The following is a 16,229-nucleotide window of genomic DNA, read 5'->3' on the forward strand; positions in this document are numbered from 1 at the left end:
GTTCCTTCTCCGACCGATGTGGGATCTCACACGTTAAAATAAAATATGTAAAACGTCGTAATCTTAACATAATTTAATTGGGGGTATGAAATGAACACTATTCCAAAACTAAGAAAGTTTTGATATATTTCCTTTTTTAATGAGGGAATATAATGCATTCACATGTAAATCTTATATCTTTGATATTTTAGTATATAAGATACATGTCAATTCATGAAAACTATGGATTATGCATGGAAGAAAAATTCATTAATTTATAATAACAACAATCATGAAAGTCCGTGTATTAAATTCATATCTAACATTAGCATGAATATATTAAAGAAATAAAAAAATAATTAAAGAAATTTTTAACGTCAATAGAAGGGTAAATGAGTCATTTTGTCCAACGGGAACCGTGAATATTATATAACTTTCAACGATAAATGTTTGCATAGATTGAGACCTTAGTTTTGGCCAATTTGATAAACATTTAAGAAATTGAAATAGTCAAAGCCACCATTAAAAAAAATAATTATAAACTCTTATATTTGATATACAAAACAAGTCCTTATCTTTGAATGACCTGTCGATATCTTATCCAAGCTTGGGTTGTAGTCAGCGTTCTAATAGTTCAAGCCTACCGCTAGCACATATTGTCTTCTTTTAATTTTTCCTCTGGGACTTCCCCTCAAGTTTTTTAAAACGTATATACTAGAGAGGTTTACAGACCGTGTTTAGTTCTCCTTTCCACTGATCTGGATCTTACACCACGTGTCATAATCACACGCCATAATCAATGTGCTAATCCAATTACTATTCAACTTTGTAGGCGGCTTCCAAAGGGGCCAAGACTTCATCAACCGTCTTGCTTCATTTCATTAACAACTTCCCATTTGTGTATTGTACAATTTTAAAACGACAACGCAGAAGCCATTGAATTCTCACACATGATAGACTTTATAACGTATGTAAACAAACACCCCACGTCTCTTCCAATTATATATCAACAGGCTTTTGAAACAAACTCTGGTTGAGATTGGAGAGGAAACATGGAGAGTCCTATGATGTTGGTCGGTGTAGTTATAATGGTATTGGAGATCAGCCTCATGGCACATGCAGCTGTTCCTGCCACTGTCTTGAAACAGATTGATATGGTAAACAAAAATGGCCCTTATTTGGGCATAGTGGTGCCTAATGCCTTTGAAATGAACCCTCTTCTTCAATCTCCAAGCCTTGTGGTTGATCCTACTCTTCCACACTTGGATTTTTCAGGTCATCATCTCTATGCTTTTGCTTTTGTGTAAGGAACAGATAACAGTCGATTTTCGAGTTCTGATTCGTTTTACGTTTTATAGGTCGACGGTTTCGATTCGGACATATAAGAGGCAAGAAGGTTATAGTTGTGATGACAGGACTAAGCATGGTATGTCGTAAAAAACGATTGTTTTGATATGTTTTAACTAATTGAATTATGCTGAGATCGGGACGATGCATTGATCTTCCATCTATGAATAGCTTAATGCAGGAACAACTACAGAGTTGCTTCTAACTCTGTTTAAGGTAACAGGTGTGCTTCACTATGGAATAGCAGGAAATGGTGATCCTGAGCTTGAAATTGGTGATGTAACTATTCCTGAGTACTGGGCTCATACAGGCTTATGGAATTGGCAGGTAAACAAATGAATCCCTCCAAGGGAAGCTCTCAAAATAGTGTTTTTCTAATCATTTCATGTTGTGAGCAGCGGTTTGGAGATGGACCTGAGGACGAACTTGCATTAGAATCCAATGGAGATTACACAAGAGAAATTGGGTTCTTGAAATTTTCCAACTTCAATACAGTTGAGACAAAGAATGAAACATCTTTAGACAACCTTTTAAACAATGTTTGGTACCAACCAGAGGAGATCTTCCCTGTGGATGGAACTCCTGAAATCAGACAGCGTGTCTTTTGGATTCCTGTGGACAGACAATACTTTTCAGCAGCCAAGAAACTTGAGGTACCTGTCTGTATAACCCCACAACCTCCATAATAATTGAAACAATCATGTTCCAAGTCTGATTCTAGTGTAAGTTTGAAGTAATCGAGACTTACCACTAGCACGTATTGTTGCTTTCTTTGGATTTTCTGTTTTGAGCTTTTCTCCTCAAGGTTTTAAAACTCGTCTGCTAGGGAGAGGTTGCACGCTCTTATAAGAAATGTTTTGTTCCCCTCTCCTACCATTATGAGATCTCACAATCCACCCCCTTGGGGCCTAGTGCCTTCTCGCTGGCACACCGTCCGGTAATTGGTGTGGAAACTTCTCCCTGATAGACGTATTTTAAAACCTTGAGCGGAAGCTCAGAAGGGGAAAGCCCAATGAGAACAATATCTACTAGTGGTAGACTTGGGCTGTTATAAAGGATGTGCGGGCGAGGATGTTGAGCCTCCAAGGGAGTGGATTGTGAGATTCCACAACAGTTGGAGTGGGGAACGAAACATTTCTTATAAGAATGTGAAAACTCTTCATAGCAGACACGTTTTAAAACCGTGAGACTGATAGTGATACATAATGGGCCAAAAATGACACTATCTGTAACCGGTGGACTTAGACTGTTACAAATGGTATCTGAGTCGGTGACCAGACGGTGCAAGACACTAGTCGGAGTAGGGCTATACGCTCTCCATAAAGGAAAGCTAAAAAAGACAATATTTGCTAGTGGCGGACTTGAGAACGGTTACACAAACGAACCAAACTTGATTGGCTTGCTATAAAGAGAGATTTTAAAGCTTCTATCTCTCTGATTGCACAATATATAGTATGAGGCCTCGTGAAAATTCATAATTTGGTTCCTGTAATTTCATGACTACAGGGACTGAAGTTGGAAGGGTGTGTGAACTCAACAGCTTGCTTACCAAGAGCGCCTGTTGCAGTGAGAGTGCAAAGAGGGGTCACTGCCAATGTGTTTGTTGACAATAAATCTTACAGAGAGTTCCTGCATTCAACATTCAATGTGACCCCCATTGACATGGAATCTGCAGCTGTGGCGCTCGTCTGTCTTCAACAAAAGATACCCTTCATTGCAATTAGATCACTGTCTGATTTGGCTGGTGGAGGCTCTGCCTTGTCCAATGAGGCTGCCGCCTTTGCTGGGCTAGCATCCCAGAACGCTGTCACTACTCTCATTAAATTCATCACGTTATTGTGATAAAAGCAGATAGATACTACCAATTTCTTCAACAAAGAATTATTAATAATGCAGTGTTGTGAACTTTTAATATCCTGTTCTTTTTATCAATAATGATGTCACTCTTCAAATCCTATTGGTTCGGTGTGAATCTCATGTTGGGTGATTTAGAAAATGATAGGAACATATCTCTATTGACAATGAGGCATTTTGGAAAGTCCGAAACAAAGCCATCAGAGTTTAGGCTCAAAGTGGATAATATCATATCATATAATTGTGGAGACCGATGACCTCTTACACTATTTTGAGCTTTTGGGGTTGTGGGTGTATTTCTCTCTTATAAAAAAAGACTTCTCTCTATGATGCTGCTCATGACCTTACATACATGCATGCAGCAGGTGCTTGTGTGCGGTGACCCGTGCTCGCGATGAGGATTGAGTTTGACATTGTTTTGTACCTATCGTCTCGTTATGTAACAATATAAGTTTACCGCTAATAGATATTGTTTGCTTTGGCTCGATAGATATCGCGGTGAGCTTCACGATTTTAAAACGCGTTTATTAAGGAGAGGTTTCACCCACTTTATTAAAACCAATTTATTGTAAAAATTATTAATACACTAATTTCTTTATTTTAAAGAAAAAATAAGAAAATTATAAACGAAATAATTATAAACTAAAGGTTGATAATTTTTAGTCTGTTCAAATATTTTAAAGTAAAAATACCATAAATAATAATTACAAATTTGGTAAATTTGTAAATTAAAGGGTGGGAAAATGTGTGATATTTATTTTGCCCGAAACGGTCAGCGGAAGCGGAAGGAGGCATACCCTTTTACGTAATTTCTCATGCTGAATTCCTCATAATTAGAATTTAGGGTTTATGAATTTACATTCCATCTTTTTCAACGATAATCGGCGTTCACACTTCAGACCGACCCGTTCGTCCCTGCACATCGTATCAGGCAGAAGAGTTAGGAAAACAAGGCGAAAGGATGGGTTCCAGGGGTAAAGACTCTACGACTCACCATCAGCCGTTATTGAGCAGTCTTGTTGTCCGGCCATCAAATAGTGACGGGGGTGGTGGCGGAGTCGGTGGAACCAGTGGCGGCCGCGTTGGTCGTGGAAGCGATTATGAGGCGGGTGAGGTTCCCCGTGACCCTCCACAATATTCTCGATTGGATCGATATTCAGATGATTTGGGTTCGTTATTATTCTACCGTACACCTTTGTTTTTGCTCGGTTTTCGAGCTATGATCGAATGAGTAGTTTCTGTGCTTAAATGTTTTTTTTTTCTTCTAAAAAATTTGTCACCGTGTTGAAGTTAATTGCTTGGCGCCTTTAGGTAGGGTTTTTATGCATTATTTGGTGGAAAACTTATTTTCAATGACAGAAAGTAAATTACAATCCAATCCGTGTAAATGGAGATTATTAGATTGTTCATCGAGGCTAAAAGACGACTTAAAGCTTTAAAGGGAAAGTGATGTTTACTCCAACATAATGTAGTCAGTCACTATTGCTTCAACAAAGCTATCCAAACCCTTACCTTTTGCAGTTAGAGGTTCGCATTGTCCTTTCTAGCCTAAGTTTTCAATAAGGCGCTCCATTGATTCATAGCCACAGAATCACCTTCTCTTTTATGAAAGGATGGTCGCTGAGTCATGATACCTTCAGAATTTATATGATATATCAATGTGCTTTCTCAGAAGTTGATGTAAAGATTACAGATACATAAATGTGTATATAACCTGTAAATTTATGTCACTACATGTTTACAAGTTCCTTCCATTAGGTTCCTTGTCTCAAAACTATAGGCGTCCTTGTAAATTTTGTTTCAGCTAAATTCCAGTTTGCGAGTTCTGTCTCAATTGTGGGGGGATAATTTAGTTAACCAAAGTATGTTGTAGTTTCATGGGAGATGGAACCCTTAGATATGCTTCGAAAGAAAATAAAGAAAACCATCCTGGCTCTCTATTCCTGGATGGATAATTGAAGAAATCTTAATAGTATTACTCCTTAGGTTCCATGCACTCTATACACTTGTTGGTCTTTTCTCATATTTTTAGTTAGACCTTATCAAAGAGCTTTGCCAAGATAATTGCAGTTTGACTCATCTGTATTATTATTATTCTCCCTGGTCCTTCTTGCTGCCTTACCACAGAGAACTTATGCCCCCCCCCCCCCCCCCCCCCCNTATCCATCTGCCGTTGGTAAGAGAGGATGATTTTTTTTTATGTCTTTCACCTAGAGGAATGCTATCTAAGATTTTTACTCAAAATGGTGGATTATTGGAATTAATGGGTTTCACCGTTGATTCCGACCAATTTATGACGGCGTTTGGTGAGTTCAATAATCATGCATTATGTCTACCCTGCCACTAGAGACACAGTCGAGTGCCAATTCCACAGGAGGCCAGATTTTCATTTTCTTTTTTTTGGAACTTGTTGGAGAGGATGTATTGGTTATTTGCAGAAGATATTTGAGTATTTTTCCTAGATCTCTAGCAAACTTTTTTATAAGCTTATATTCTCATCTCGTGCAAACTTAGTTTAATTTATTAGAAAATATCAAAGTGTGTATGTAATTTGACGTTTTCTTTTGATTCATCAAATGCTAGGATAGGATGCATTGATAACTAGGGTTTTGCAAATCCGTTTTTGGTTATCACTTTGATCGTATAGAAAATGTTGTGATGTTCCGGTGACAAATGAATTCCGTGGCCTCTTTGTTTCTTTTATTTTATCCCCATTTTCTTTTGCATGTCAAGAATGTCAATCTACTTCCGCATATCAAACTCTTTTTCTGGGAATAAAATTTTCTATTCTCTTACAGCTTTGTGTTGCCGCCTGCAAGAACTTAGATCTTGAGGAGGGCTTTGGGTAAGTGCAGTCTCAGTTCACGATCCTGGGAATTGCTCTTTTTTCCACGTTAAGACAATTTAATTTTGGGGTTAAAATTTGTGCAAGAAATTCTGGGTTGCTGAGTGGAGAGCTATCTATTCAACCGTTGTCATTTTGGGATATTTATGGTATTGGGCTTGGTTGGAGTAAGATATGTTTGAATACTGATCATAATCAAATCATGGTGAGGTGAGGGTTTTCTCTTGAGAAATTGAAGGCGATCAAATAACAAGCTAAAGAAGTGTTGTTGGCCTGCCTGGTTGAGACTTTTGGTATGAGCTCTAAATGAACTTAATGGTGCTTGACTTTGTCTCTCTGCAAGAAATGAACTTAAAGGTGGACTTTTTCACTGTCTATATTTCCATCCAAGGGGTGAGGTTATTCTCATGGAACAGACATTGATTGGGTTGTATTGGTTGATTAAGGGCCATCTGGGTTATGTATAGCAATTCTTGATCTATTTTTCAGATTCATTAAGGGTTGATTTGCAGGAAAACTTGGGATCTTCATATTTCATTTTGTACCTCATCCTACAATTAGGGCTTTGTTTCAATTAAGTATTTGGTAGTGTGAATTGGTATAGCAATGGCAGCCCAGTGGCCTACAATTGAATTAACTGCATTCCTCTCATCCTTTCAACTCTTACAAATCATGGTCAATGATTGAAGGTATCATTGGTCATTTCAACAGGATGTGGCTAGCATGGAAATCCATCGGTATGATTTGGTAAGCAGTAACGAACGTTTATGACCATGCAAGTAAGATTTGGAGTTGACTTCTTAAATAACAGAGAGGAGTAGGGTGGGTGCCATTGCTCAATCTGGATTTTGGATACTTAATTTATGTGGGTTTTTTTAATGACGGTTTGTTTCCTGTAAGCTTTTTGCTTTGGTCTTACTGATCCTTCCAGGTGTCATTCAACTGAAGAATTTTGTATATTGGCATGGGTTGATTGTTCCTTTGTGATTAACTCTAGCTTGTATGTGTTGTTCATTTAAGATTGGGCTATTGGTGGACATCCTTTCTCATTGCCAGGACATCGGTGCACTGAGTTTTTGCTTCTTCAAGACATGGTTTTGGGCGCATTGCTGGGTTTGTGGAAAATTGGAAATAGAATCTTTCTAGGCTATGGTGGTTCAAATTATAGATGGATGTGGGTTTTACATGTACTAACGCTGGACATGTGTTCATTTGCAAGTAGCCATGGTTTTGCTATCTTATTTGCTTCTGTTAAAATTTCTCATGATGTGGGTGGTAACATATGGAACCTGCACAGGCAGTTAACATCAGAACTTTCTCTCTTCTCTGCATCTTTGCACATTCTTTTGCTCTGTTCTCAGAGAGGAGATGCCAACATTGAATGGCAATGGTTGTCAATTTTTTTGGTTGGTCCTTTTGCAGTTGTATCAGAGAAAATCTTTGGAGATATATGGTTGTTGTACTTCGAGTAGTTTTCCTATGCAACCTGTTACTTTTCTCAATATCTTATGAACCCACTCCCTTTTTTATTTCAGGATATAGAATGCATGCAGGTTCAGTTTCTCCCACACGTCGTCGGGATGATCATAGATATATTTCTGATTTTGATCATTCTAGTGGTCTCACACGGGGCCGTGAATTTGGTGGTGGGAGGGATCTTGGTAGGTATCGAGATACTTCGCCTCATTACAGTCGAAGAGTAAGTGGTGGCAGGCCATTTGGGAGAGGTTTTGATGGCCCTGGACATGCTCCTGGGCCATTTAGAGGGGAACGTAGTAAAAATAATCCAAATGTGCGTCCTAGGGATGGGGATTGGTATTGCTCAGATCCTTTGTAAGTACTAATCTAGCACCACAATTTGATATATATATATAGCAATGGATTTACTTCTGTTTTGTACAGATAAACCTTAGCTGATAACCATGCCATTACACCTTAGATATATTAATTAGAAATTTAACCGTTGCATGGAATAGGATCCTTTCTATTGATGTATTTTGGTTGGTTTAATTTTTTATTTATTTTTATTTTTATTATTATTATCTTTTTTTTAAAGTAGTGGATTCTATATCATTTGTTTATTTTGTTTTTATGTTTTAAACGTAACTCTGAGGTTGTTTTTCCTATAAGAATTCTGTCATGCATATTACTTTTATGGATTTAAAAAAGAGAGCATATTTCTTTAATGGATTTGGCTGTAGTGGTTGTATCGAATGAAACATGATTCATCAGAGAAGCTCGAATGTGTGTGCCAATCTTTTATTTTAATGCATAGCTTTCTGCACATTCTTACATTACATTGCTTCATGGTGCTATTCTTTTCTCAAACCAGTTGATTCTTATTCTTCATTAGATGTGACAACTTAAACTTTGCAAGACGAGAATTTTGTAACAACTGCAACAGACCCCGCACTGGAGCTGGTGGAAGTCCTCGAAGAGGAGGCTATGTTGGCCCACCATCCCTGCATTCTCCTCCAAGACGCTTTGCTGCCCACCCAATTGAACGTTCTCCTGGCAGGACTCTTAATGAATGTAGGTCACCTCCCCGTGGTTGGGCCAGGGATGGTCCTAGGGAGATTGCAGCTGGTGGTCTGGCACCTCCGAGGTATGAAAGCAGGTATTCCGATCATCACCTGCGGAGAGATAGGGTTGATTATCTAGAAGACAGCTTCAGAGGAAGATCCAAGTTCGATAGGCTACCTCCTTCAGATTGGTCCCTTAGAGACAATGGAAGGGATGACTTCATCAACGAGAGGAAGGGATTTGAAAGAAGGCCACTATCACCAAAGGGATTTGAAAGAAGGCCACTATCACCAAAGGGATTTGAAAGAAGGCCACTATCACCACCACCACTGTCGTTGCTTCCTCAGCGTGGACGATGGGCACGCGACGTGAGAGAAAGGAGCCGTTCCCCAATCAGAGGTCCAGTCAGATCACCATTGAGAGTCCCTCTTCGGTCTCCATTAAGTGGTGGCCTTCCACCAAAAGACTATCGTAGAGATGTTTACGTTGAAAGGGAGCGTGACGATAGGCGTGGCCTAGGACGAGATCGCGATGGAGGTCCATTTTAGTGTCAAAACTCGAAGCTTTTTGTGGCTTCCCATGTAATTTTTGGTTAGAACAGCACCCTGTAATCTGTGTTTGGAGACGTGGAAAGAGAGAGAGAGAGAAAGGATGTTAAGAAGAGCGTGGTTGATTTTTCCTAACTGGTCCAGTATGGAAACTTGCTATTCGTGTGTTTCTTGTTTCTGATTATTTTATGCTGTAGTTGGCAGCCAGGTGAAGTAGTGAAGTAAATGGTTTAATATATTGTCCTTTTCCAATTGTCAAATCTGGGAAAGATAATAGAAATTGTTGCTTGCTTCTCACGCAATTATTTTCATAGGTAAATTTTAAAATTTGTAGATATCTTCTTGATCACGCAATGTTAATTACTGCGTTTTTTTTTTGTTTTTTTTTACTCGCAACAAACTATTAACCACCAAAGGTAAAATTTCCTAATTTACTTTAATAATAGGGATGGAATAACACGAAAACTTACCAATTAAATTATATACATTGGTAACGCCATTTGTAAAATATTTGTTTAATCAATTTCCGATTTTTAATCCTGACCGTTACTCTCGTGATACGATGCTTGATCCAGACCGTCCATTCACATTTGCTGTACGTGTAATCGAAAGTAGAGAATCCCGTCGTTTGGCAGCTCGACGTAATGAGCTGAGCGAGCTCTCCCATTTTACCTCCAAATTTAGAATCCGAGTCGACTACTCGCGCGGCTACCGCCAAATTTATTTCTCCCTTTTTATTTATTTATTTATTTACATTTTCAGTAACGGAATCTTAATTCAATTTTCTTTCCTTTTTGGCCAGATCTTTCAATCAAGTCTCTACACGTGTCCCTTGATCTTCCCACTGTACACGTGTGGTTCAGCTAGTGGAAGACTCATCGCCAGTGTGTTAATTTCGCCCACATGGGAAAATATCTGGACTTTCGTGATCCGACGGCTATTGCGTGGAGTTTTCTTCGCTCTATGAATTTGCAGCGTTGGATTAGCTGGTTTGTCATTTGCCGTCTGATCGAATTAAGTGGATGAATCTCACCGTTGAATATTTGGGAAAAAATTGAAATTCAAAATCTCGAGAGGGAGAGAAACGAAGAACGTAAGCCTTCTTGCTCGTCTTCTTGTTCTGTCTATCCGTACTGTATACAAATCATTATTGCATAGCCCTAGGCCTCGTCTCCTTTAGTTTACCTTCTCTTTGGTTATCTTCGAGTATCGAAATTCTTGTGATTTTAGGTAATAGAGGCCAGCTTTGGCGTCTAAGTTTTTTCAGTTTCGAAATTGCGTGTTTTTGTGCATGATCTTTACCGCCGTTGTTGGACTGGGATTCGCGCCGGAAATTAGGAAGGTTGAGTTGATTTTCTCGAGTTTGAATTGTTGGTTTTGAATATGCGGATTGAGGGAGTTTTGGAAAGGATTTGAAAATTGGTTGTTAGAGGTTTGATACTTGAAATTCAAATTTAATGGGTGAAGTAGGGAATCGTGAGACGGATAATTTACCCCCGCCAAATGCTCAAACTAATAGTGCGGAAGTCGTTTCATCTGATGTTCCTGCTAAGAAACTAGCTAGGCAGCTGAATTTTACGGGGCTTGGTGGTGCAGTCTTGCCAGACCACCCTCATTTTCATCCTCAGCCTCGGTCTCAATCAGACTCACCGGTCCTGATGGTGGTGCAGAGTCAGTCGCAGCCAAAGTCCCCACAACATTTGATGGTTTCGCCCATTGGAACACAAGCGCCCCATCCTGTGAGGTCTGCTTGAGATCTCTTGCTTTCTTTGACGAATTCTGTGAGCTTTGTCAAGTATTGATCTTTTTCTTTCTGTTGGGGAAGGGCGGGTGGGATTTCGCAAAATTGTTTCCACTTTTATCAGAGATCTATATTAATAAATAAATTAGCTCGGAGTGTGATATTTATCCAATTGTGTCGTATCGAGATTACTTCATTTATTTCTAACTTATTTCATTTAAATTCTGGTCTTCTGTTATGTCATTTACTCGAAAGTTCTTGCCCCCTTTCGTCCTGAGTTAGAAAGTTCGTTCATTTTTGTTTGGGGGTTAGATTTTGTGCTTTTTGTCAGTGGTTCTTAGGCGTTGCTTAGTTTCATCTCGTCGATTTTAACTATGTATTTGGCATCTTAGTTTCGTAGTTTTTGTCTCATTTGATAAGTTAGGCAAAGATCTTCAATAAATCTTTTATCTCTCATTTAAAAGAAATCTCTTTCTGTAAATTTTCCTTAAATTTTATTTTTTTTCCTTTTCTGATTAGGATGGATTTTAACACTGTTTCCCCTGTACTATATTCTAGCTGCGACCTTGTCTTTAATGTGGATCAAGACGTCTAACCTCTATTGCCAAGGCGACTTCAGTTTGAGTGTGTTCTTGAAGTTTATCAGTAGCAAAGTTGAATTCAGTGCCTGCTCATGTTTTTTTAAGTGCTTCTAAGAACGTTTGACAACTTGGGATAACTTTATAATTGACGTGTGACTCGGTTTTTATTTACTCTTTTGGCCAGAAAGCCAGATTCTCCGAAGTCAAGATTGAGGTCTAATGTTGAAACAAAAGATGCTACTCCAAAGAAACAAAAACAGTGCAACTGCAAACACTCACGCTGCTTAAAGCTGTAAGAACATGATCTATATGCTTTTACAAAGTTGGTTACCCCATAGGGATCCCTTTTAAACCAATTTGTTAATTCTGTGCTAATGTAGCATATCTACAACACATCCAATGCCTTAGTACAGTTATTCTGATCGGTCGTTCTGTAACATTTATTAATAGTTTCTTGATTTTGATTTCTCTTTGGTACTCCTATAATTGCTTTATTGTTTTTGCTAACCATGGTCGACCTCTTGTTGAAATGTTGGAAGTACTGCAGCAGTCAAATATTCTAGTGGCCTTTTGGATAATAGTGAGGTGTATGTTATTTATGGAGCTGCGGTAATATTTATAGCAATATTTCGATTTACCCCCGTTGCAGTTCAATCTATGGCCATTTATTCCGTAATTCAATTGAATAAGGACCAGTGGAGATCAATTAGCATTTTGCAGTTTGAATGAATTGGATCTAATATTAATTCATATGACGTTTAGCCAGCAGGACGAATAGCTTTTCTGAATGTATGTCAATAAATTTTTAATAATATTGTTAACTTCGATTTTGATATGGCCACTGGTAGCATTACTCTACTATATAGAGTCTGCTCTACATCCTCCTGCAAAATACCATAAGTAGCAGATCAAAATTATCTCGAAATGTCCTCTTAATAAATAGTTAGAGAATATAAGTAAAATAACCTAATAATGTGGATTTTTGCATCTTTTTACATTATGAACTTTAGTATGAATATGGGTAGTTTTTTGCCTTCAAATTTTCGTCATAGCTGAAACAAAATTAATCAACAGGTATTGCGAGTGCTTTGCATCTGGAATATACTGTGATGGTTGCAATTGCACAAATTGCTATAACAATGTGGAGAATGAAGCTTTCAGGAGAGAAGCAGTTGAAACTACTTTAGAACGTAATCCAAATGCATTCCGACCAAAAATTGCTAGCAGCCCACATGGAACACGAGAGATCAGGGTACGTGTGTTGGTTTGAATCAAAGTGTAATGGACACTTTACATCATGGTTTTTATATATATATATCCATGAACTGAATGAGGAATATTAGGTATTTAGTTAATTTTAGTCACTTTAGCAATTCATTTGAGAAACTTCTTTCCTTTCTGTGCAATTAATTAGAAAATAGCAGTATTCCATCTGAGTGGCGTCACATTAATTTCTAGAGAAGTTGTTACTCTGTTGTCTTGATTCATTTGAGGAATTAAACAAATTTCTGGTTCTGGAGATGATCGGATATTTAGTTGAATTTAGAGCTATCAATAGTGGTTCCAAGTTCTTCGTGAATGTTCAGTCGATGTTATGTCTACCTTTTTTGCATCACATTTTAGGAACAATTTCAGAGAAAGCATGTTACGTTTTGTGAGGGCCTAGTATTGGCTTCTGACATGTTTCTTCGTTGAATTTGAATCTCTTTATTCTTCTTATCATTTTTCACTTGGCATATGCAAACAAAGTTTGATGTGTTATCATCACTGCTATACAATAAAGAGATTGTTCGTGTTTTATCTACAACGAGATGAACTATTTTGAGCATATGTAGGATGAGGTTGGAGAGGTGGTAATGCTGGGAAAGCACAACAAAGGATGCCATTGCAAGAAATCAGGTTGCTTAAAGAAGTATTGTGAGTGTTTTCAGGCCAATATTCTCTGCTCTGAAAACTGTAAGTGCATGGACTGTAAGAATTTTGAAGGCAGTGAAGAGAGACAAGCTCTTTTCCATGGTGATCATGTCAGCAACATGGCTTATATTCAGCAGGCAGCAAATGCGGCAATAACTGGAGCTATTGGATCGTCTGGTTATGCTTACCTTCCCACTTCAAAGAAAAGAAAAGTCCCAGAGCTATGCTTTGCCTCTGTAGGGAAGGATCCCCCCCTCAACAGCATTCCACAATTTCATCAGGTAGTATCTTCAGAATATGAAATTTTGATTTCTGATAGAAACGTTCTTTCCTTAGTGTGCTGACATCTTAATGTGGAAAACTTTTAGCTTGTTCATTGAGACTGTAAGACATAAAAATGAACCTAGTGTTCTAATAATAATAAATTACTTTTTGTAATGGAGCTCAGCTATAGTCTGTTATTAATGTAGTCGGAAGCTCTTTTTTTTTTTTTTTTTTTTTTTTTTTTTTTTTTTTTTTTTTTNATTTGTATGTTACATTTTATGAGTCAGGGCTCGTGATCCAGGTACTAACTTCATTCTTTGTGTTTGTCAGGTGAATAATTTAATGTCTTCAGGCACGTCTACATCATCTCCCCTCCCAGTTGCTCATGCTGGCAGCCCTGCAGCACCGGGGACTTCAAAGTTTTCATTCAGGTATCAGTTGAATGGTTACTGGAATTTGTAGTAATGCAGTCAACCAGCTTGCTTATTGAACTAAACGTGTACCATTTTTTTAAGGTCCTTATTAGCTGACCTCGTCCAGCCACACGACTTGAAGGAGCTTTGCTCAGTTTTAGTGGTGTTGTCAAGTGAAGTTGCCAAGAACATTGCAGGTAATGCGTTTTCAAAATTTGCATGTTATTGCGAGGATCTAAGATTTTGTTCAAGAAGTTAGAGAGCGTTTTGCAAGATGATTAGATCAGTTGGTGTTGTGAATATCGTACACGACAAATGTATGCCTACATGCATCAATAAGAGTTTCTACTCATCTTGTCATTCTGGCCTGAGAGAATGTATGCCTCTAGGACTGGGGCCATGAGGTCTGGGTATCGCAGCATTTCTTTAGCAAATATCTGCATTAAGAATATAACTGCAGAAAAGGAATTTACCTTGGACCTCGTTAATTAGCTTTTGAAGGTTAAAAAAATAAAGCACGGGAATGGCTTCCCAGCAGCAGCATGAACAAACAGTGTAATTTGCCTCTCTTTTTCAGAAAACACCCAAGTTGATTAGTCCTTATTCCTCTTGGGGTGTTGTGTTAGATGATAATATGTCTCTTTGAGAATCGGACTATGCTGAAATAGGAGAAAAAGGTGGCTAGTAAGGAAAAACTCTATGCTGGTTACGATTTTGACAGTTTATCTTGCTCTATTGCTGGTTTGTTTTTTAGTAATTAGTATGCTTCCGGAACCTTAATGAACTAGCATTAATTGCACTCTATAAATGACATGAAAATTCTTTATATGTCTGTCCAGAAAAAAGAATTGCTGAGGAGCAGATAAATGATACACTACAGATTTCCCGTGCTTCATCAGCTGGAGATGGTTCACAGCATCAGAAGGCAGATGAGAAAGCTGCCGATGGTGGGTGTGGAAGTTTAAACCAAAGTGAGAGGCTTGTACATGATAATCATTCAGATAGTTCAGATATGACAAAATCAAGGCCAATGTCCCCAGGAACCTTAGCTTTAATGTGTGACGAACGAGATACAATGTTCATGGGAGCTGCTCCAGCTGATCGTTTGGCAGGGCATGGTTGCAGCACATCATCGCATGTGCCTGATAAGTCTGTGTCAGAAGTCTACATAGAGCAGGAACGGATCGTGTTGACGAAGTTTCGAGATTGTCTTAATAAACTCATCACTCTTGGAGAGATCAAGGGTAATCTTGTGTCTTGATGCTTGATAAACTTATTATATAACTGTGTAAAAGGCCAGAAAATCAGAGGAATTATTGAACCATATCTGCGGTAACATTTAACATTTAAAGCAACTACTTGTTTCTTGAAGAATGAACCCAGCATACTACTGAATCTGCCTGAAAAATCAAAAAGCTTATCTTTCAATCTTTAGTGATAGATTTTTAAACATAGCCTGATATGACCACTCATACTCTAGCTAGTTTCTCATATGATGTTCCAATAGAGTGCAAATAGTCCTTTTGGTATATGTTGATATCATGCCTTTCCCATAAGTGAACTAACTATGGTCTTGAATATGGACATTGCAGAAACAAACTTCACGTCTAGAAGCGAGGAGAGGAACGAAAATCCAAGCAACAATGTCACAACAAATAGTGGATGCGAACAGGGAACTATCGACAATGGGGTCGTAAAAAGTGTCGCTCTCTCGGCACCCATAATACCGCAAGTCGGTACCTCAGCTGGTCGTCCTAGTAATGATCTGCTACCCAGAATTCTACCCCTTCCTGAAAATGGGAAGAGTAAACCAGAAGTTGGCAGAGAAGTGTAGAAAAACCCCAAGAAAGTAACTGGCCTGTTGTTCCATCTGTGTAGTTACAGTCCATTGTTCATTCAGGTTTGCTTCCTGAAACTGGTCTGTTCAAGTTTGCTGTGGTGATCTCATTTCAATATGTATTATTCGTTTTTATAGTTTCATCAGATTTTGAGGCCAATTTTGTGTCCCAATCGTAGATAGAGATCTTGTAATTGCTAATCATTGTAAGAGATAGATACAAAGAGCAATAATTCATCCCATTTGATGACCAATGAAATAAAATATTAGCATCATTATGCATTTTTATTCATTATAGGCTCTGCTTTTATATTGAAATATTCTGTAATTGTCACTCTGAAAAATAGCTTGGCAAGGATCAAAGTGAGTTTGGATTGATGCTT

The 16,229-nt window shown here is 38.3% G+C and overlaps 3 protein-coding genes across 8 annotated transcripts; all 3 read left to right on the forward strand.

The window, feature by feature from the left end:
- Nucleotides 1–1,012: 1,012 nt before the first annotated feature.
- On the forward strand, nucleotides 1,013–3,279 carry LOC111780434 (bark storage protein A). The gene is made up of 5 exons (XM_023660848.1): nucleotides 1,013–1,254; nucleotides 1,338–1,405; nucleotides 1,498–1,653; nucleotides 1,725–1,979; nucleotides 2,833–3,279. The coding sequence occupies exons 1-5, from the start codon at nucleotides 1,032–1,034 to the stop codon at nucleotides 3,166–3,168; spliced, it is 1,038 nt and encodes a 345-aa protein (XP_023516616.1). The 5' UTR covers nucleotides 1,013–1,031; the 3' UTR covers nucleotides 3,169–3,279.
- Nucleotides 3,280–4,004: 725 nt separating this feature from the next.
- LOC111779923 lies at nucleotides 4,005–9,356 on the forward strand. 6 transcript variants are annotated; one of them, XM_023660122.1, is made up of 4 exons: nucleotides 4,162–4,289; nucleotides 5,979–6,025; nucleotides 7,561–7,858; nucleotides 8,379–9,356. In XM_023660122.1, exons 3-4 carry the CDS (start codon nucleotides 7,569–7,571, stop codon nucleotides 9,094–9,096), a joined length of 1,008 nt encoding a protein of 335 aa, XP_023515890.1. In that variant the 5' UTR covers nucleotides 4,162–4,289; nucleotides 5,979–6,025; nucleotides 7,561–7,568; the 3' UTR covers nucleotides 9,097–9,356. The 6 variants fall into 6 exon arrangements, with proteins under 6 accessions (XP_023515884.1, XP_023515887.1, XP_023515890.1 ...); XM_023660120.1 differs by having other exon boundaries at nucleotides 4,233–4,349; XM_023660116.1 differs by lacking the exon at nucleotides 5,979–6,025 and having other exon boundaries at nucleotides 4,005–4,349.
- Nucleotides 9,357–9,701: 345 nt separating this feature from the next.
- On the forward strand, nucleotides 9,702–16,138 carry LOC111780664 (protein tesmin/TSO1-like CXC 5). The gene is made up of 8 exons (XM_023661130.1): nucleotides 9,702–10,840; nucleotides 11,603–11,710; nucleotides 12,493–12,670; nucleotides 13,254–13,613; nucleotides 13,927–14,027; nucleotides 14,112–14,206; nucleotides 14,849–15,253; nucleotides 15,602–16,138. The coding sequence occupies exons 1-8, from the start codon at nucleotides 10,554–10,556 to the stop codon at nucleotides 15,841–15,843; spliced, it is 1,776 nt and encodes a 591-aa protein (XP_023516898.1). The 5' UTR covers nucleotides 9,702–10,553; the 3' UTR covers nucleotides 15,844–16,138.
- The last annotated feature ends 91 nt before the right edge of the window (nucleotides 16,139–16,229 follow it).

This window comes from Cucurbita pepo, chromosome LG18 (assembly GCF_002806865.2).
Source record: "Cucurbita pepo subsp. pepo cultivar mu-cu-16 chromosome LG18, ASM280686v2, whole genome shotgun sequence".
NCBI classification, from domain to species: Eukaryota; Viridiplantae; Streptophyta; class Magnoliopsida; order Cucurbitales; family Cucurbitaceae; genus Cucurbita; species Cucurbita pepo.